Source organism: Chiloscyllium plagiosum, chromosome 24 (assembly GCF_004010195.1).
Source record: "Chiloscyllium plagiosum isolate BGI_BamShark_2017 chromosome 24, ASM401019v2, whole genome shotgun sequence".
Taxonomy (NCBI): domain Eukaryota; kingdom Metazoa; phylum Chordata; class Chondrichthyes; order Orectolobiformes; family Hemiscylliidae; genus Chiloscyllium; species Chiloscyllium plagiosum.
Genome location: NC_057733.1, coordinates 31,674,421 through 31,696,365, shown reverse-complemented (window position 1 = coordinate 31,696,365; position 21,945 = coordinate 31,674,421). Strand labels below are relative to the sequence as shown.

Here is a 21,945-nt window from a genome sequence, read left to right as displayed (position 1 = left end):
TATCCACTCCACCCTCCCCTCTGACCTATCACCTTCATCCCACCCCCATCCACTCACTGTACTTTATGCTACTTTCTCCCCACCCCACCACACCATTCCCCTCATTTATCTCTCCACCCTTCAGGCACTCTACCTGTATTCCTGACAAAGGGCTTTTGCCCGAAACGTCGATTTTCCTGCTCCTTGGATGCTGCCTGAACTGCTGTGCTTTTCCAGCACTATTCTACTCCAGAATCTGATTTCCAGCATCTGTAGTCAGTTTTTATTACCTTGATGATTTAGATCCTCAAACCAAATTACCAATAGCCTTTCCATTTTGATAAATAAAGCACTGCATTACTTAATGATAATTATCGCTTTCATTGGAACAGAGCCTTTCACATGCCCCATTACACTCCTTGTCCTTTATAATCGTCCTGATCATTGATCAACTGTAGCCTAATACTTCTCTAATAGTTTGTTGGCATTTCACTTCTCTCCGATTGCTTTATTATTTCCACTTTTGTTTCCATTGTGATAGTTTTCTTTGTTTTTGATGCGTCACCATCACTTGGATCAGATTTATGCTTTGAAGCCATGGTTTAGGGTAAATGCAAAGAATTTATGTCAAAACATAAAATAGCAACGGTGTAGCACTGTTCTCCCACAGGCTGACGAACCACTGAAAACTTGCACTGATTTGAGTATTGCGCTCAGTAAGATACCGCCCATTTGTTAGTACAAACCATTGTAAGTAAGATAGTTTAAAATAATAGGCTTTATGGAGGTCAGTTTGTGAGTACGAGCATTTGTAAGACCGCGATGTCTGTATTTCTTTCAAATTCTCTGGTTAGCATTATTTTTACCAAACTATACAGCAAGATACACGCAAAGTGTATTCCAAATCAATGAAGATTATTACCTTGATGACTACCTAGAGTGCCAAATAGTTTAATCATGGTTTTGTAAAACCAATTCATTTCCAATTTCTTATGCAGTTCTCTTAAGGTCACACTGGCACCTGTTGACTTCTCAAGCAAATCTACTGAAACAAATGGAATTGTTCAAAATGCAGCAGTCAATCTTTCATGTCTGCTGGAGAAGAGTGGTCATAATGATAATATGCACAGTAGATAGCAAGTAGAAACCATAATTATGTCAGCTATAGTTCAGTTCATAACACCAACATCTGAATCAGAAAGTTACAAATCCTGTTGCAGCATTTAATCACAATAAACAAGACTGACACTCCACTGCACTGAAGAACTGTTGCATTCGCAGCTGCTGTTTCTTTTTGTTTAATGTTTCACCCAAGGCCCTGTCTGGCCAATATTTATTCCTTGAATCAACACTACAAAACATTATCCAGTTATCACATCATTGTTTACAAGAGCTTATTATTGATAATTTAGCTGTCAGGTTTCTTGCATTACACAATTAATACTTCAAATTTTGTTATTGTAAAGCACATTGGAATATACAAATGCCAGTCTTCATTGCTGGAGATTTAAGTGTATGATATATCTCCAGTCTTCACAATTGAACTTTACCAAACTGAATGAGCAAAAGAGAAACTCAACAAGTCTGGCAACATCTGCCCAGAGACAGTTAACAGAGTCCCATGTCTCATTTTCAGAACTATTTAATGCTCACCATAGAGGAGGGGAAGATATACGTTTGGTGGTGGTATTCTGCTGGAGGTGGTGGAAATGGCAGACTATGATCCCTTGAATGCAGAGACCAGTGGGGTGAAAAGTGAGGACATGAGGAATCCCTATTGTTCTGGAGAGGAGGAGGAGGAGAATGGATGAAAGCAGAAGTGTTTGAAATGGGATGGATACAGTTAAGGGCCATATCAACCACAGCAAGGGGTGGGGGTAAATCTTTGGTTGAGGAAAAAGGTGGTTATGCCAGAGGCAGCCCAGTGGAAGGAGACATCAGAACAAGATGTGAAAGAGAAAAACTGGGAGAATGAAGTAGAATCCTTACTGGCCATGGTTGAGAAAGAATTGTAGTTAAGGTAATTGTGACAGTTGGCAGGCTTGTAATGGATGCTGGTTGACTGCCTGTCAAAATGGAAACAAAGAAATGCATTGTCAGAAGAATAATCAAAAGGTTTCTGATGCATTATGTCAGTTCCACAATTTTCAGTCTTCTGGCCCTAGTCTCCTCCCCTTCACCATAGATGTATAATCCTTCTGTATGTCCAGTCAGGCTGGTCTGAAAGCTCTGCACTTCGTGGGGGCAAAAAAAATAAAAGAAGCCTGAACCGTCTACTACTATTCACTATCAGTGGCTGAGCTCTTTCCTCACTGATCAATTTCTCTTTTAGCTCATCTCACTTCCTCCAAGTCAAATATGCAGCTATGGGTATTCGCATATATCCCACCCACAGTTCTTTTTCTAATGCATTAACATTGATGTAGCTTCCCACCCTCATTTAGAACTGGAAAAATTCATCACTTTTACTTCAAATTTCCATCCGTCTGTCACTAACTGGCCCAGCTCATATTTCTTGGACTTCTGTGTCCACGTCTATACTGTCCACCAACATCCAGTATAAACCCATTGAGACTCATACAGTTACCTTGACTACACTATGTCACACTAGTTGCTGCAAGGATTCTGTTCCATTCTCCCAGTTTCTCCACAGAACACCTGGAGGAAGAGCACCTCATCTTCCGCCTAGGAACCCTCCAACCACACAGGATGAATGTAGATATTCCTGAAGAAGGGCTTATGCCAGAAACATCGATTCTCCTGCTCCTCAGATGCTGCTTGACCTGCTGTGTTTTTCCAGCATCACATTTTTCAACTCTGGTCTCCAGCATCTGCAGTCCTCACTTTCTCCCAGTTTCTCCATCAGTCATATTTGTTCCAATTATGCCACCTTTCAGTGACTGCCTCCAACATAACCCCACACCCATCTAAAAATCAAAGATTATCTTCCTTGCCAATCACCTCCCCCCCATTAGTGGTTGACATGACCCTCAGCCTTGTCCAGCCTATTTCTGGTACTACTGCCCTCACATCTTCCAATTTTCTTGCTGCACAAATGCTGTCAGACCTGCTGAGTTTCTAATATTCCATTTGTTTCTGATTTCTGGCAACCCAGTATTTGCATTAATTTTTAATGAAAGATGAAATGGACTTTTATTCAATTTGCTGTAAATTCAGTGTGCCAGGTAGGTTTGTTATTCAAATTGTCAGGTAATTTCAGCATCTGCAGTTCTCAACTTTTTAAAAAAATTGTGCAGAATTTACTTACTCCTGACATTTAGGAACCTTAGAAATCATGTCATGCACACAACATTACTGCAGCTTTAAATACCATGTAGAGAGCAGTGACTTTCAGATTTGATTTGGTAGGTTTGTAGAACATTTTAACTTTAAAAAACACATCTTGGTTTTGGTCAGAAAGCACATACAGCTACTACTTCAGGTCAAACCTGGAATTTGATAGGAGCTTTCAAATTTCCTAGTTATGATGCTTAAAAGAGACCAAGTATTTTACCTTAAACATGACAACAAATGAAAGAATACAAAAAAAGCAATGACATTTACTACAGGAGGAAAGGGCGCTGACTGGTTAGCAAGTTGACTGCTGGCATGGAGAAATAACCCAGCCAACAGGGAACTATACAGAGCCCAAACTTACTGGTAAATGAAAATGAAAGCTTGAAACATACTCATTTGGTTTGCAACAAATAGCTGCTAATGTATTAAATATATAAACTTCTTGCAAGCACAGATGAGTCACATGATGAGATCAACTGGTAATTTAGCGGTTAGCCCACTTAGTGTTGTTCAGCAAATTCAACAATTTCAGAACATCAACAGTAGAGAGTTTGTTTTGAGTTTCTGCAAGGATGGGCTGGTTGAGTATAGTCTTTACTTTGCCAATAGAACAACTAAAAGGAACCTGTTGTTTTGAGTAGGTCACCCAAGTAAATGGGACTTGTGGTCTATATACGCATTAAACCAGCACCAAAGTTTCCCCATTTAAAATCAAAATTTGACAAAAATGGTTGATCTCTAACAGAACAGCCAAAGCTCATAGGGTCATGACTATTGAACAAAGTTTGAAACCTCTCAGCAATTTTCTCCATGGAAGGCTTTCTATAGTATCGTTTGACTTTGAATGACCAATATGGGTCAGTATTAAAGAGGTTATCGATCAAGATCTGCTCTTTTGACACCTGAAATTACACTTCAAAAAGTAGCAAGGAAATCTCCACTCTCCCTACTAACAATTGGCACTGGCTGAAGATGGTAACAGTGGACTATAATCAAGGCATAAACTAGATTTGTGTGGATTATGTAATACAGCAGCTAATAAAATGAAGGACTTCACTGATGAGCTAATCTGATAAAGGTTTTTAAATGAACCAGCTATTACAAGACACATCCTTAGCAACATTGTGAGGACTATTTTACCAATTTCACTAAAAAGACTAATTCATGAAGAAAGAAATCCTCCATCCACAGGTAGAGTCACTCCATTTATCATTGCACTTCTGTCACTGAGGAGGAAAATTATTGTATTCACCACATCTTCTTCCTCTACAAAAAAATTAAAATTTAAAACTTAAATATGGTAAAGAATCCAGAACATTTGTAGTTAGTAGAAAATGAAAGTGACAAAACAGGTGCCAGATATTTCCATACAAACAAAAAAAAAAAAAGGCAGAATGAGCAGATGAGGAGCTGCTATCTGGCCCCTGTTGAGGAAAGAAGTAACTATGGTATAGCAGAAATGGCAAAGGTCCAGAGGGAAAAACATTCTGACCCCTTCCCAACATATGGGTTGGTGGTGGAAACGTGCCATTTCACTTCAATGCGCGCACACACCCCTGTTTTAAAAATCACTATGCATGAAATTTTATAAAACATTCAATACCTGAATATTCCCCTCTGTATAGGTATTAAGGCAATAAAAAGGGACAGACTTTTGCTCATCATCTGCGAGTGAAATGCAAACTTCCTTCCTAGGATCAGTGAAATGTCAGGAATTGGTCTGGCAGAAAATATTTCCACAAAAGGGAACATTCTATTGAGATTCAATGGCTGCAAATCCAAGATTGTTCATTTTAGTGTAGATTGTTATGTTTTGAGATGGACCTTTTTTAAAAAAAAGTCACCTGCTTGTTGGCATTATGTTCATGTTAGTTCAATAAATTCCAATACCTTTATAAAAAGAAATGAAATACAAGTTGATGCTTTAAAAATATATACAGCAAGGCTATTTTTATGGTAATGAAATAGTAAGAGTGGCAACATGAAAGTCAATAAGCAACCAAGTACAAAATATATAATAAAATAGTTATGCAGCAGAATGGCAGCTGTGGATAAAAGTTACATCATTATAGTCAATTAATGAAAAGTGTAGGCTTCCCTTCCCCCATTGAGAGAAATCCAGAAGTACTTGCTCATTCACCTGCAAACCTATGCAATGGGATACGAGACAACATTCCTGCAGCTTTTGCTGGGTCACTCCATCCAATCCGACCCATTGCAGTCATCACTACGGTGGGATTTATTGCATTCGTTCGGATCTGAGAAAGCAAAAAAAAAGTTCTTTGAACGTTGTGCTTATTTTGAGTCAAAGGCAGTCAAAATACTTCTGGATTTCATATCTTCTTAGAATTCCAGAAACCAATTTACATTGAAATTCATAGTAGTTACAGGAGATGGACTAGCCAGAGAGAGGAGAACTAAATCAATTCAGCATGTTATATTAAAAAGTGAAAAATTACTGCAATTTACTAATAATTTCCCATACTATATTAAAACACAAATTGTTTCTCACTTCAGGAAGTGGCTGTTGAGCACCCTCTTGTGGACAAGTGTAAAATTGTTACATATCTAAAAGTAGATGTACAGTATTTGATTAGAAATATTAACAAAGCATCAGGTGCTTTTGAAGAATCAACAGGAGTACTGAAATAATAAGTAATGTGAATGAACCAGTTCCCAATCTCAATTGTGGGCTCTGATATTTAGAATTTGCGCTACCACAGACAAATAGATGTCAAGAATCAAGTTTAACTTCATACAATTTTTTGTCTCAAGTACCATACTAGCTCGATAGCCTACAACATTCAGCCGTGCCCAGTTGAATTCTACAGATACCTTATCCATGATCAGAGGACAGGATTTTGGTGGTTTTAGGCACAAAGACATACTGAAAGCCAAAGCATCAAATTGTAACTAAAAGAAAGCAGAAATTTCAAGAAAACAAACATGTTCACTAGTTCAAGATAGAGAACACTGGCTTCTGGAATTCTCCCAAAGTCAAAATTGCATCTGAAAGTAATCTTTTAAGAAAACAAAAATCTTAAAACAAAAAGCAGAACACTTGCAGGAGTGCGAGATGCTAGCATTTTGTTGTGGGTGCAGTTTAAAAGCTTTAAGAAAGCAATTCGTAAAGAGCAAAACATCTTAAAAAGCACTTTCAAAGAAGTGTATGAAATGAAATTGTTTTATATTCATGTTGTGATATGACTCTACATTACATTATTTTAACTCCTGCTAACATTAATACCCAAAAGTGTTGGAGATGCTGAATCTATACATTAGTAAACCTGCTGCAACAATGGTACTCATTGGGAATTAAAGCTTTCTGCATCTTATTAAGCAGACCAGAACTATATTTAGGACATGAAACATTTGCTGTTTGCAGCATTGGGGGCCAGTATTAATCAAGAGGGAAATTTGAATAACGATTTACATTTTGTTGTTTAGCAAGGTGAAAGAAAAAGTTTTAGCAGCAAAAATATAGCATTTCTAAATCAGTTTATTATTTCACGCTTTGTATTTTATCTTTTCAGTATAAATTAGATGAAAAAGTCCTACAAATATTTATTGAATACCAGCTGAGACTAGGAGATGGGAAAAACAATTTTGTAGTAATCAGGTTTTTCCAGCATGGTCTGTGAAATGCATTTTATCCGCTGCTGATATTAATAAAGGACTCACTCCTCATCTCCCATTCAGAACGTCCCCAGTATTGTTAGACTTCTGTTGAATGCAATCGACAACTGCCACCTATCCTCAGACACTGAATATTGCTCCAATAGAAAAGGCCCAAAATCAATAAAAGGATCAGACTGAAGGTCAATGCTGTTAAGATGTTCCATTTGTATGAAAAGACATTTACAAAAACCCCTTTTTTGGAAGGCTAAACTATGGAATCTAAAAAGTCAGCTAGTAGTTTGCATCTGTCAATGCCTACCTTGTGTGGTCCCAACTCAAGTGCCATCACTTTTGTTAACATGTCCACAGCTCCTTTTGAGGCACCTTTAAAACAGCAAAGGTAAAAAAATACATTTAAAGAGGCAACTCATTCTCCCAAGGGAGTCTTTCGTTAAAACATGCCACTATATCAATTATTAATTGTATATTAGAGTATTGAGGCAGTACACATCAGCCAAGATGTCCTTCAGAGGATTTCATTCAGTGTGTATATACACACATAGGATCAGTTGGTTTTCAGGGAGGGGGAGGGGTGAGGAGAGAGCTGAGTGGTGGTCAGTTAGCCATGGAACACTATGTTTAACCACTAAAATTCAAAAAAATGAGGTCGGTATTAAGGCAATAAAAAGGGACAGACTTTTGCTCATCATCTGCGAGTGAAATGCAAACTTCCTTCCTAGGATCAGTGAAATGTCAGGAATTGGTCTGGCAGAAAATATTTCCACAAAAGGGAACATTCTATTGAGATTCAATGGCTGCAAATCCAAGATTGTTCATTTTAGTGTAGATTGTTATGTTTTGAGATGGACCTTTTTTAAAAAAAAGTCACCTGCTTGTTGGCATTATGTTCATGTTAGTTCAATAAATTCCAATACCTTTATAAAAAGAAATGAAATACAAGTTGATGCTTTAAAAATATATACAGCAAGGCTATTTTTATGGTAATGAAATAGTAAGAGTGGCAACATGAAAGTCAATAAGCAACCAAGTACAAAATATATAATAAAATAGTTATGCAGCAGAATGGCAGCTGTGGATAAAAGTTATATCATTATAGTCAATTAATGAAAAGTGTAGGCTTCCCTTCCCCCATTGAGAGAAATCCAGAAGTACTTGCTCATTCACCTGCAAACCTATGCAATGGGATACGAGACAACATTCCTGCAGCTTTTGCTGGGTCACTCCATCCAATCCGACCCATTGCAGTCATCACTACGGTGGGATTTATTGCATTCGTTCGGATCTGAGAAAGCAAAAAAAAAAAAAGTTCTTTGAACGTTGTGCTTATTTTGAGTCAAAGGCAGTCAAAATACTTCTGGATTTCATATCTTCTTAGAATTCCAGAAACCAATTTACATTGAAATTCATAGTAGTTACAGGAGATGGACTAGCCAGAGAGAGGAGAACTAAATCAATTCAGCATGTTATATTAAAAAGTGAAAAATTACTGCAATTTACTAATAATTTCCCATACTATATTAAAACACAAATTGTTTCTCACTTCAGGAAGTGGCTGTTGAGCACCCTCTTGTGGACAAGTGTAAAATTGTTACATATCTAAAAGTAGATGTACAGTATTTGATTAGAAATATTAACAAAGCATCAGGTGCTTTTGAAGAATCAACAGGAGTACTGAAATAATAAGTAATGTGAATGAACCAGTTCCCAATCTCAATTGTGGGCTCTGATATTTAGAATTTGCGCTACCACAGACAAATAGATGTCAAGAATCAAGTTTAACTTCATACAATTTTTTGTCTCAAGTACCATACTAGCTCGATAGCCTACAACATTCAGCCGTGCCCAGTTGAATTCTACAGATACCTTATCCATGATCAGAGGACAGGATTTTGGTGGTTTTAGGCACAAAGACATACTGAAAGCCAAAGCATCAAATTGTAACTAAAAGAAAGCAGAAATTTCAAGAAAACAAACATGTTCACTAGTTCAAGATAGAGAACACTGGCTTCTGGAATTCTCCCAAAGTCAAAATTGCATCTGAAAGTAATCTTTTAAGAAAACAAAAATCTTAAAACAAAAAGCAGAACACTTGCAGGAGTGCGAGATGCTAGCATTTTGTTGTGGGTGCAGTTTAAAAGCTTTAAGAAAGCAATTCGTAAAGAGCAAAACATCTTAAAAAGCACTTTCAAAGAAGTGTATGAAATGAAATTGTTTTATATTCATGTTGTGATATGACTCTACATTACATTATTTTAACTCCTGCTAACATTAATACCCAAAAGTGTTGGAGATGCTGAATCTATACATTAGTAAACCTGCTGCAACAATGGTACTCATTGGGAATTAAAGCTTTCTGCATCTTATTAAGCAGACCAGAACTATATTTAGGACATGAAACATTTGCTGTTTGCAGCATTGGGGGCCAGTATTAATCAAGAGGGAAATTTGAATAACGATTTACATTTTGTTGTTTAGCAAGGTGAAAGAAAAAGTTTTAGCAGCAAAAATATAGCATTTCTAAATCAGTTTATATTTCACGCTTTGTATTTTATCTTTTCAGTATAAATTAGATGAAAAAGTCCTACAAATATTTATTGAATACCAGCTGAGACTAGGAGATGGGAAAAACAATTTTGTAGTAATCAGGTTTTTCCAGCATGGTCTGTGAAATGCATTTTATCCGCTGCTGATATTAATAAAGGACTCACTCCTCATCTCCCATTCAGAACGTCCCCAGTATTGTTAGACTTCTGTTGAATGCAATTGACAACTGCCACCTATCCTCAGACACTGAATATTGCTCCAATAGAAAAGGCCCAAAATCAATAAAAGGATCAGACTGAAGGTCAATGCTGTTAAGATGTTCCATTTGTATGAAAAGACATTTGCAAAAACCCCTTTTTTGGAAGGCTAAACTATGGAATCTAAAAGGTCAGCTAGTAGTTTGCATCTGTCAATGCCTACCTTGTGTGGTCCCAACTCAAGTGCCATCACTTTTGTTAACATGTCCACAGCTCCTTTTGAGGCACCTTTAAAACAGCAAAGGTAAAAAAATACATTTAAAGAGGCAACTCATTCTCCCAAGGGAGTCTTTCGTTAAAACATGTCACTAATATACAATTAATAATTGATAGAGTGTTGAGGCAGTACACATCAGCCAAGATGTCCTTCAGAGGATTTCATTCAGTGTGTATATACACACACAGGATCAGTTGGTTTTCAGGGAGGGGGAGGGGTGAGGAGAGAGCTGAGTGGTGGTCAGTTAGCCATGGAACACTATGTTTAACCACACAAATTCAAAAAAATGAGGTCCCTTACTATTGAATGCACTTTAGAAGTTAACAGTTAAAACTTTGGACTTCAGTGGAGGAAGCAACAGTTGTCTCATTAAAAAAGAAAATCAGAGGACAAAAAAAGGAGCAGAAGTACTACATTATTTCTTCAGATTAAGTAAATATGCAGACACTCACTGGCTTCATTACAACAATTCTTACTCCCTTTGAAACACTTATTTACTGAGGCAAGGGGAGGGAAAGAGAAGAGAAAAGATATCAACACCAGCTTCAAGAAAATTAAACTTCTGGCAGAGAGAATTGTAGGCAGGTATAAAAAGAGTTAATTAAAATCAAGCTGCATTTATTGATCTGAAAGCAAGGTTTTCAATTAAGTAGCTATTGGAAAAGCAGCTGCCAATTCATTAAACTCAGTCACACACACTTTGATTAAATCATCTGTCATTTCAAGTGTCAGCTTGCCTCATTTGGTAGCATTCACAATCCCATAAAGGAACTTCTGCAATCAAGTTCCATTCAAAGACAAGTACAATATCAAGGCAGACGTAACACAAAAGTACCCTTGCCACGGAGGCATTTATTTCAACAGACAAAAGAGATCACAAGCACTTCACAAGCTAAACAAAGAGGCATAGAAAAATAAAAAGTTCACTTTCCCCCAAAAAAATTTTAAGGAAGCAGGCAGTTCCCCAGAGTAGTGGGAAATTAAAGCATTCACAGCTAGTGCAAAATACAGTGGTGGCATGGGATTTTGATGTTTCAAAAAAAGTCAAATGGGGAACCAGTCTTTGGTTTGGAATATGAATTGTCTGCCAAATTGAACTCCCAAATTCCACTATTTAAAAAGAAAATAATATCAATTTATTCCTTAACTCTCAAAGTGAACAACAAACAACTGTTCATGACTCTAGGCCCCTCTTTCTCTTAACTGCTTAATATCTGCCTCCAATTATACTGTTCCAATAAAACACATTAAAATTATAGACTATATTTCAAAGCCATACAGCAGTTATTTCCGGTGTCTTTCTTCTTCTAGCTAAAGATCTCTCTGGGTCGTCATCTGTCTTTTACTGCGATTGTTTCATGCGGAAAAGGTACCTTTGATAGAGAGTGCATTTCAATCTTTTTGGGTCTCTCTCTCTCTCGATGGTAATTACTCTTTGGTTTTCAAAATGCCTGCTTTTTTTTTTACATCCCCAACATTGGATCGTCTCATTGTTTTGCCAACATCAAACCAATAAATACAAACTAATGGGGCATAACTTAAACTAATTGGTTAAATTTGAATTGTCGTCAAAACAGCAACCAACGCAGATATCCATTTCACAGCCAAATGTTACTTATTTTCAATTTTACAATATACTCAGACTGATCTAGTCATGACTCAGGTGTTGTGAGCTCTCAGTGCAGAGCAGCATTCACTCTCTCAAAGGTACAGTACATGCCTTAAACTTCATAACACAAACATGCACTGGAGATTTTTCCTAATAAAAAGTTCAGGCTCATTACAAAAGAAGAGTTTTGCAATATCCCAAGATGTGCATCTGCATAAACTGCCACAAATTATGACTTATTGTGCTGCCAATTTCAAAATAATGCACTAAAAGATTCAGCTCAGAAAAAGATGGGTAAAGCAAGGGATGGCACTCACAGTATACAGCATGATCTCTCAAAGCACACTTGGATGCCTGGCTGGAGATGTTCACAATAGAACCACCTTCTCCACGACACATCATCCCCTTTGCAATTATCTTTTGAAAACAAAAAGAAAACTTCAACTACCTCTGAAAATTCTGAAAGTACTGAAGTAGCAATCTGCAGAAGTCTTGCAGAAATATTACGTGTTAGGAGACATGGAGTGCAGATGGTATAGTACCATTGAATAAAATATGCTACACAGTCGCGTCATAGCAATTAGGTTTATTCTGGGGACTCCCTGGTCACTCATGGCTTATAATGAGATGAGACATGCAAAGTAGGATCCCTCCCACCATCTAGCCAGCCTGCACAACTCAAAACTGTTTCAAAAGCAAGAATTTGCAGCATATCTTCAGCTTGGTTAGAGAAGATTCACTTCATTTCTAAATAGAGGCCAAATTCAAATTGACAAATTTAGCTCAAGGTGCAAAAAGAATACACCTGGAAAATGCAAAGTTAGCGTGCAGGTGCAACTGGCAGATAGGAAATCAAATGCAATGTTAACATTCATTTCAAGAGGTCTCAAATACAAGAGCAGAGATGTAATGATGAGGCTGTTCAAGGCTCTAGTCAGACCGCATTTGGAGTATTTTAGTTACAAGGAGAAGGCAGGAGAATGGGAGTTGAAAAACATAGTTGCTATGAATGAATGGTGGAGCAGACTTGATGGGCCAAATGGCTTAATTCTAGAGTCATATATGCAGCACAGAAACAAACCCTTTGGTTCGATTTGTCCATGCCAGATATCCCCATCCAATCTAGTTCCACCTGCCAGCATCTGGCCCATATCCCTCCAAACCCTTCCTACTCATATACCCATCCAGATGCCTTTTAAATGTTGCAATTGTACCAGCCTCCACCACTTCCTCCAGCAGCTCATTCTATACACGTACCACCCTCTGAGAAAAAGTTGCCCCTTAGATCTCTTTTATATCTTTCCCCTCTCACCCTAAACCTATGCCTTCTGGTTCTGGACTTCCCCCACCCCAGGGAAAAGACTTTCTCTATTTATCCTATCCATGCCCCTTATGATTTTATAAACTTCTATAAAGGTCACCCTTCAGCCTCCGGCGCTCCAGGGAAAACAGCCCCAGCCTATTCAACCTCTCCCTATAGCTCAAATCCTCCAACCCTGGCAACATCCTTGTAAATCTTTTCTGAACCCTTTCAATCTAAGTTTCACAACATCTTTCATCAAGATTGAGTAGCACTAGTTCAGAGATAAGATGATCTTAGTTTATCTCCGCTGCAGCAACTAGTAGGAAGAAAAGAACCCCCAAATGAACTGCAGTTTCTGCAAATCAGAGACAGAAACAGACATTGCTGGAAAAGTTCAGCAAGTCTGGCAGTATCTGTGGACAGAAATCAGAGTTAATGTTTCAGATCGAGTGACTGAGGAAGGGTCACTCAACACAAAACATTAACTCTTGATTTCTCTCCAAACATGTTGCCAGACCTGCTGAACTTTTCCAACAATGTGTTTTCATTGCAGCAACTGGTGGCAAGTCAAAAAATTAGTTTAGCTTCTCAACTCTGGCTGGGATCTAGTAACACTTGTGTTAAAGTGGTTTAGATAAAGACAGAATGAGGCTTTACTGAAGCCCTGCAGAGAATTCCCTGATACCCACTGTTCAAGTACACACAAGGAATGGTCCTAATCCTGGACATCAGGCAGCAGCTACTGCCTGTGGCATCACAGTCCAGTAAAGCCAACAACAAACAAAGATAACGCCAACTAAACAGAGTCATAGTTGCAAACCACAGAAAACAGACCCTTCGGGCCAACACATCCACACCCAAGTTTCCAAACTAAACTAGACACACTTGTCTGCATTTGGTCCATATCCCTCAAAACACGCTTTGTAAGGCCAAGAAATAGTGTTCTATAATAAACTATTCATTTAGAGTGTGGTGATTGAGGGTTCTGCAAGTCACTCAAGAAATTGCAGTTTTGCAAAGTTTTTCTACTCTTTACAAAAAAGGGCAGAAAACCATGGGCTTCAATTTCTTAATGTGTCCTATTGGAAGATAAGGCACTTCATTAACAAAAAATAAAAGTCAATATTCTTTTGGAAGTTAACATGCATACCACCTATTCCTCATTGAAGGCGTCTACATCGGTGTACCAAAGACTGAGCAAAAACGTTTGGGGTGACACTGTAGGACTCAAATGATTGCAGTGGTGCAGATTACCCAAATCAGCAATATCAGTGTTAAAGCAACAATGAACAACTTCACTAGTAAAGTATAATTTACCCAAGATTCAAAACCCTGCTTACTTAACAGGCAAGTCTTGCTAGTTCTCTGTTGGAAATCTCAAGTATTATATGCAGGTCCTGTTGCAACTTGAGGCACATGCTCCACAATAGCATTTCAGCCCATTCTAAATCTCTGGCATCATCCTCAACATAAGCACAAGCTTTCAGCTGCCTATTCCCTATTGCCTTAACCAGAGGGGTACTTTGTTTTTAAACAAATAGCCAATTGAAAATATACATTTTTTGCAAGAGAATTGACACCTTTAAATAAAAACTGAATCCAGTCTTCGAAATCTTACCTGTGCAACATGCATTAGTGCTTTCACATTAACATCAAACACTCTGAAAATCAGATACAGAAAGGATAAAGTTAATAGAATGGTTCTAATGTTAGAAAACAGGTTAGCTGATAGTTTTATCCTTCTGCAATAGGCTACCCAGCTCTGTAGAGATTGCCCAGTTCACAATCCCTGGTGTTGGAGCAGAATTTTGGACGTCAACAGGTTTCATTCCAATGAACCTTATCAAACACCTTGCTAAAGTCATTTAGACAGCACGGACACCAATGCTTTCAGGATGCAAGTTTCCATTGCAGCCTCTGGACCTCTACATCCAGATGTTCCAGTCAACTCTGGAAGAACTGAATGCCTTGCTGGCCCTTGTCTTTCACATCCATTAATAGAACTGGCTCCCTGCTGGGCTCTGGAGTGGTTACCCTTGGTTCAATATTCTCTTTTTTCCCCCCCTTCTTCCCATAACAAGATACTTCTCAGATATAAGAGAGAAATCCTGCGTATTGTATAGCCAGTTGGAAAGCTTTAACATTTGGCCAACTGAGACAATGCAAACCCAGTGAAACAATCCATAGGGACATTGAAACAACTCTCAGATAGGCACATGGATGATAGCAAAATAAAAAGAATGTGTAGGTTAGCTTGACCTTATAGTAGGGTAAAAGGTGCTGCACTGTTCTATGTTCTAATCCAGTTGTCCCTTTCACCCATTTTACCCGACAGGTGTAATTACCCCTGTGCCCAGTTTTTAATTTTAGCAGTTGGCCAACAACCAATACGTACACATTTTATTTAGTGCTGTCAAGATTATCTACAGTCTATGCCTCAAAAAAAAAACTCCCCTGCTGCTCAAGAACAGAACTAATCACCAAGGACAGTGAGGCAGTTAGGGCCATCCATTTTTCAAAACAAAAACAAAAGACAGTTTCGACAACAGCAACTACAAAAAGGAATTTCCCTGCTGTCAGCTACTGGAAAATTCACAAGAATTCTCCTCAAAACATCATCTCCTGGTGGATGAAGAGCTCCTACAGAAATCTCAATACAGCTTCTTTTCCAAGGGGCAAAAGGGAAATGATATTCCCTTCACAGCAATGTAAGGAGCTACATCAAACCTCATAAGTGGCTTTTTTGGACTTCAAAGACCTTTAACATTGTCAACTATAGGAGATTATGGAATGTCCTCCTCCATTTCAGTGCCAAACTCTGGAGGCAGCTGTCTACCACCTGCTCCAGGATAACATACAAGGCCATTGATGGATACCAGACCCAATTCTGGGTGAAGTGAAGCAGTGTCATTGTACTAACACACTTCTTAATCTTCCTTTTTGCAAAGACCCAGCTCACCCTCAGAGACTAGAAACAGAAGAAAAACCTTCAAGGACACCCTAAAAGTTTTCTCCAAAGAAAAATGCAACATCAGACACCTGGGACACCCTAGCTCAAGGCAGTCTGAAAACTCATCACTGCATGACAAGCTGAAAGCAAATATTGACAGAAAAGGTGCACTGCCAAGCAGGACATCTTTCTCTCCCAAGTTCTATCACCTACTCACCTAGTGAGCGACACTGGAGGTCATGCATGAGACCCTTCAGTCATCTAGGAACAAGGCATCCTCAGCTACAAGGGACTGTCCAAGCAGAGCCACCTGAAATGAAAGCTACCCTGGCCCCACAATTCTAACCACTCCAAGTAAGGCCTGCCTTTCCAATGCACCCTATCAATTTCCTCTGCCTGTAATTACTTCCAGCTTTTTGGTGAAATTTAAATTGACATCCTCTTCCTTAGTAAACAACGTATTCCAGCCTGGTCTTTCATCCGTAAGCAAATCACTTCTGCTTTTAAAAGCAGCTCCGAACGGACTATTACCCACAAACTATTTACATGCTGGTAGAGAAAGATTTTGTTTAAAAATATATGTTAACTGCCATTATTTTCAGGATCACTACGTTGGGCCTCATTTTGCCTTTGTGGGCTATTTGGTATTGTTCATGCTCAAACTCACCAGGCAGCATCATATTCTATGTGCCTCATCACCCAAGGTGACTTGAGTTTACTTCCCTAACCGAAATTGCCCATAGGCCCAAGGACATGTGGGTTAGGTGGCTTATCCAAGAGAAATGCAAGGTTACAGGGATAGGGTGGGCTGGGAGGGGTTTGGCAGGCTCCTCTTCGGGCAAGCAGTGCAGACTTGGACTGAATGGCCTGCTTCCACACTGTAGGGATTATATGATTCTTTGCTCCCTTGAAATGTATCTAAAATATCTCCTTCAGGAGATCACTTTTCCTTAGTTTTACCAGTCAACCTCTGCTTCCATTGTACTCTTATATTGGATCGCTCATCACATTTAAAAGTGCACAGGAAGGGGACGAATTTCAATTATGCCTTGCTCTTCCTCTCAAGTAAAATCAAAACCTTCTTACACAATGATCAATGATGATGACAGAAGTATTGCCCTACAAGTGCTTTGATCATGTAGCCTATTTCTTTCATCACATCCAAATCTCACAATGCTCTCTTTAGTTGGACCAAAAATGCACTGGTCAAAAAGAAAAGTCCTCCTGAGCATATTTCAGAACTTCCTTCCCCTCCTCCCATTAACATTATCCAAATCTTAGAGTAAAAGTCCTTCCAATATTATCACTATAGACCTAGTGCATTTGAGAGTTCCCAGTAGATTTTTTCCTCCTATTTCTCAGAATTGAGGCCTGTAAAATACTCGCAAATAGCATGATTTGTGGTCTTTACTCTTCAACTAACCAAACATATTGTTTCTCTTTCCAATACTAATTCATTGCCACATAGCGCAGTGGAGGCCAGGACATTAAATGACTTCAGGGCAGGGATTGATAAATTCTTGATCTCACAAGAAATTAAAGGGATACGGGGAGGGTGCAGGTAAGTGGAGGTGAAATACCCATCAGCCATGATTAAATGGCTGAGTGGACTCAATGGGCTGAATGGTCTTACTTCCATTTCAATGTCTTATGGTCTTAATAATAGTGTCCTCCTGAAAAAAAAAAATCAGTATTACAACCCCACCTCTATATTGCTGAATAGAGATGTTTAGCCAGTTCCTTTTCATTTAAAATCATATGTTCCTACATGGATATTAATGCTCAAGCATATTTTAAAGAGTTCTACACCTTGTAAACAAAAAAGTCTTAAAAATGATTACAAACAGGCAATTCGTATATAAAAAAAAACTCAGGTTTTGCTCATAATGAGCATAATGCTTTTGTTTTCTTAATTGGGTTCAAATTCACCAGAGCACCTGTTCTCACCGTAGAACCTTTTATTGAACAAGTAAGGAAATACAAAGCCACCTATTTAGGTAAATGCACTCACAGCTTTAATGCAAGAATTCCCAAGACAATTTAAAAATGCATACTAGGTTTTTGCTTAATTGCAAGGGTAAAATGGACACGTATTGTACCTAAGCCAAAAAAAAACTCAAATTTTTACAATATATTTTTACATACTTATCAAATGCATCCTCTGTGACACTTAGGAAGGGCTGCAAAATGGCAACTGCAGCATTGTTCACTAAAAGGTCTATACGGCCTACATCCTTCAGAGCATTTTCGGTGGCTTCCCAGTTACTGATGTCCACACAAATAGTCAACATCTTAGGGCACTGAAAAGGTTAAAAAAATCCTCATTATGTATGGGTAAGCTCATTTAGGAGGTTCACTGAAGAGAAATCAAGTGATTAATCATCTACAGAATAAAAACCGGTGCAAAATTGATTTAACTAAACAAATCAAATTCTAGAAATCTTAAGGTCAGATAAGATCAGTTGAGAGATCCATTCAACAAAGGATCTTGATCTGAAATGTTAACTTGGTTTTCTTCTTTACAGATTCTGCCTGACCCATTTCATACTTGAGAAATTTGTTATTTTTATTTCCGACATCTGCCGAATTGTACTTCCAGTTATCTTCAATACTTTAAAAGAACACGAAAAAGTGAAGACATGATAATCTAACTTGAAGATCTAACATGAAGAATGATTTTGTCCAGCAGTACTGGAAACCTGTTCACGTTGGAAAATCCGTGCAATGTCTTTACAGCACATTTTTACATACCTCCTGAACAAGGCTATCCAAGTCAGATTGTGTCCTGCTTAACGCAATAACTTCTGCACCACATTCTAGTAGGGCCTTAGCAGTGGCTCTTCCAATGCCTGTAACAAACATTTAGCGCAAAATAAAGAAATAAAGCTTTTGGATCTAATCCCCAAAACACACCTCATCCTTCGTCCCACACCAGCACAATCTTCATCACCACCCGATCCATTCCCCAGGATTGTAATCACAGATCAGATGATGATCATTTAACCCAAACATTACTTAATTTCTGCTGAAATTGTTGTACTGAAAGTCACATCTACAGACCACACATTGTTAGAGTCAGATAACTTTTTCAAAAAAAAATGTTGGCATTGAATGTTTGATTGGTTAAAAAGTATGCTACCAATCAATTTTGTTATTATTTAGTGGAATAGAATAATTAATAAAATTCCCCTACACAACAGATTGGAACATCCTTGTACAATACAGTACTACAGACAGACAATATCCTCCTTTCCAACCTCACCCAAAAGAAAGGCTTATGGAATTAAAACTAGAACCCAGACCCAGAGTCCAAAAGGGCTGGTGGAACTTGACTTTCAGCTTCAAAAAAAAAGGAGAGATGACAGTGCATGAAATTTTTGAAAAGTACATTATTTAAAATGCTCAACTTAACTACTGGCACAAGAAACATGGATATTCAACAGTAAATGCAGTTTCAGGATTAATAAAGAAATCCTTCACAAAAAGAACAGTTGTATAGTGGAATTAGCTCCTGGATTGATTTGTGGAGGCAAAACTATTGGGAAAATTTAACTGAACTCTGCAGGAAGGACACACTACAATTTTTATGAATGCAAGATTTAAGATCAGAAATATACCTCAGTAGTCAAAAGGCGGGGGGGGGGGAAAAAAGAGAGTAAAAATGACAATTCAGTTTGAACTTGTTGACTAAAGTTCACAGCTTAACCAGAATGCTTATTTCTGGTAATATTTTACTTGGGAGCAGAATCCTGCTGATCTCAGTAATTCTGGGTTTAAAAGATCTTGCAGTATCAGGGCACAAGTCAGCCTATTTGGAGGTGGGGAAGAGGTTATCCAAGAGTGAAAAAGTGGCAGTCAGAAATGACAGGTTTTTTTTTTAAAAGAAATAACTGAGTTCATCAAGGTGTTGAAGAGGAGGCACAGGGAGCAGGCACATCCATACCTGCAAGTCTCAGAGATGGGTTAGCTGGAAGGCCTTCCTTTACTAAAAGGTGGCTTTTTAAGTATCAACTTCTTACCTACAGTAACATATCACAAAACCTGACCCCCAAGAAACACACACAAAGTGTAAGTAGCCAAAAGCTAAGCCCAAGGAGCACCACGAGGCGTGCAGTGAGTGACAGACAAAATAGTTGTAAAATATTCTGAAGTTTGAGGTCAAAGTTGTTACACACAGCAACCAACGGCGAAGCGATTAAAACCGTGATCATTCACTAGGCCACAATAAGGAGGTGAGATTACACAAACAGCACAACAGATTCCAACAGTGCTCCCCCAAGTTTCCTTTGTTTTGAAAAGTTAGTGTATTAGTGAGGGCGTCTCTGCTAAGCAGGGAAAAGTAGAAAGAAATAGTTATTGCTTTTTAACGGATTCAGGGCAGGTTAGTTTGAGAGAGAGAGAGGCAGCTCAGAGTCCACAAGGGGACTGTGCTGTTGCAGCAGAGGGCCGACACCCCGCTCCTTACCTTTCCCAGCGCCCGTAACCAGCGCTCGTTTATGGGCGAGAGTCTGATCCATCCTCCAAGGGTGCAGCTCAGAAGGGAACGCTGACTGAGTGAGCCTCCCCTACCCGTACGGTCACAGCGAAACCAGGGTAAACTCCCTCTTTTACCGACACAGCTGATGCCGCCACTTGGTGTAGACACTGCAGCGATTTACGCTCAGATTGGTTCAAACTGAACCATCCGTACCTCCCCCTTTTCACAAGCACCACCCATTGCTTCTCAAGACTTCCTTATGTCACTTATGCAATTATCATTGACTCCCTGCAATGTGGTAGCACACAATTTGGCCCATCGGGTTCATACCGACCCTCTGAACAGCAACCCTCCCAGACCCTACCCCTACCTCTGTAACCCTTCATTTCCTAAGGCTAACCCACCTGCACATCCCTGGACAATATGGGGCAATTTCCCATCGCCAATCCACCTAACCTGCACATCTTTGGACTGTGGGGGAAAATCAGGGCACCCGGAAGAAACCCACATAGACACAGGGAGAATGTGCAAACTCCACACAGTCACCTGAGGGTGGAATTGAACCTGGATCCCTGGTGTTGTGAGACAGCCTGCTAACCACTGAGCCACTATGGCACCCTGAAATGACATTTTTTTCTTTAAATATTTTCTTCCCTTTTGTAAAATCTTTGAATCATTTTGACCCCCAAGGCCAAGTTCATAAATAAAACCATAAGTAGTAGGAGGAAGCCATTCAGCCTATCTTGTCTGTTCCACCATTCAAAGATATCATTCAAGTCCTTCTTTATTCCATGTTATGAGTCTGCTATGGCTCATAGTCAGTAGCACACCAGCCTCTCAGAAGGCTGTGGGTTCAGGTCCCACAGCACAAACTAAAACTGATACCCTCAGTGCACTGCTGAGGGAGTGTGGCACTGTCAGAGGTACCATCCAAATTGATTGTGATGTTCTGCTGAGACCCTGTCTGATTCTATGGCACCATTTCAATGAAAGAGCAAAGAAATTATCCTTGATGTCTTCCATGGCAAATTTCATACCTCAATCCAAATCCAGTTTGATCAGGTTCATTATATTGCTGTTTGTGGGAGCTTGTTTTGTACAAATTGGCTGTTTTGTTTTCAACATTACAATGGTGATTGCACTACAAAAAGTAGACTATGCAAACTAAAGCATTTTGCAAAGCCCCAAGGGTTTTATTTAACTGCGGGTACTTTTCCTCAAAAACTTGTCAATCAGCCCAACAGATGCAAGGTGACATTTTGTTCCAGACTAGCTTCTTCTGCTAATTGTAATCCTCAGCTAACCCCACCAATATACTCCTTTCTTCCTTGTGTTTATGTATATTACAAATGTACTTTTCCTTCTTGTTGCCACTATATTTACTTCATTGCTACTGATTGGAATTCCAGCAATTCCTATCACACCAACCATCCCATTCCCCAACCATGCACATGTCACTAAACACCCAAACAGGTTCATTCATGGAGAACATAGTTGAATATAAAGCTTAATTCCCATAAAGTACAAGCGCAACTAGATAAAAAAAAAATAAAAACCTCAGTAGGATACTTGGTTTTATAAATACAGGTGTAGAATATGGGAGTTTAAAAAAAAGGCAAACTTGTGAAAAGAAAATTGTTTAGGCCACAGTTACTGTCTGAAGTTTGGGTGCC

General features: G+C 38.8%; 1 protein-coding gene and 1 long non-coding RNA gene across 2 annotated transcripts; both read right to left on the bottom strand.

Moving 5' to 3' along the window:
* Positions 1 to 2,768: 2,768 nt before the first annotated feature.
* On the bottom strand, positions 2,769 to 20,575 carry dcxr (dicarbonyl/L-xylulose reductase). Its single transcript, XM_043714720.1, has 8 exons — positions 20,261 to 20,575; positions 18,547 to 18,644; positions 17,941 to 18,095; positions 14,464 to 14,506; positions 11,860 to 11,959; positions 9,880 to 9,944; positions 8,080 to 8,197; positions 2,769 to 4,542 (listed from the first exon to the last, which is right to left on the bottom strand). The coding sequence occupies exons 1-8, from the start codon at positions 20,310 to 20,312 to the stop codon at positions 4,439 to 4,441; spliced, it is 735 nt and encodes a 244-aa protein (XP_043570655.1). The 5' UTR covers positions 20,313 to 20,575; the 3' UTR covers positions 2,769 to 4,438.
* Positions 5,197 to 7,355, bottom strand: LOC122562139. The gene is made up of 2 exons (XR_006315237.1): positions 7,214 to 7,355; positions 5,197 to 5,534 (listed from the first exon to the last, which is right to left on the bottom strand). It is a non-coding gene; the product is annotated as an uncharacterized LOC122562139 (long non-coding RNA).
* Positions 20,576 to 21,945: the final 1,370 nt, after the last annotated feature.

Coding starts and splice junctions, on each gene's coding strand:
- dcxr (XM_043714720.1), bottom strand. CDS start 20,312: ATGGATCAGACTCTCGCCCATAAACGAGCGCTGGTTACGGGCGCTGGG. Junction 14,507..17,940: donor ACAGAGGATGCATTTGATAA/GTATGTAAAAAT, acceptor TCTGATTTTCAG/AGTGTTTGATGTTAATGTGA. Junction 8,198..9,879: donor TTGAGTTGGGACCACACAAG/GTAGGCATTGAC, acceptor TTGCTTTCTCAG/ATCCGAACGAATGCAATAAA.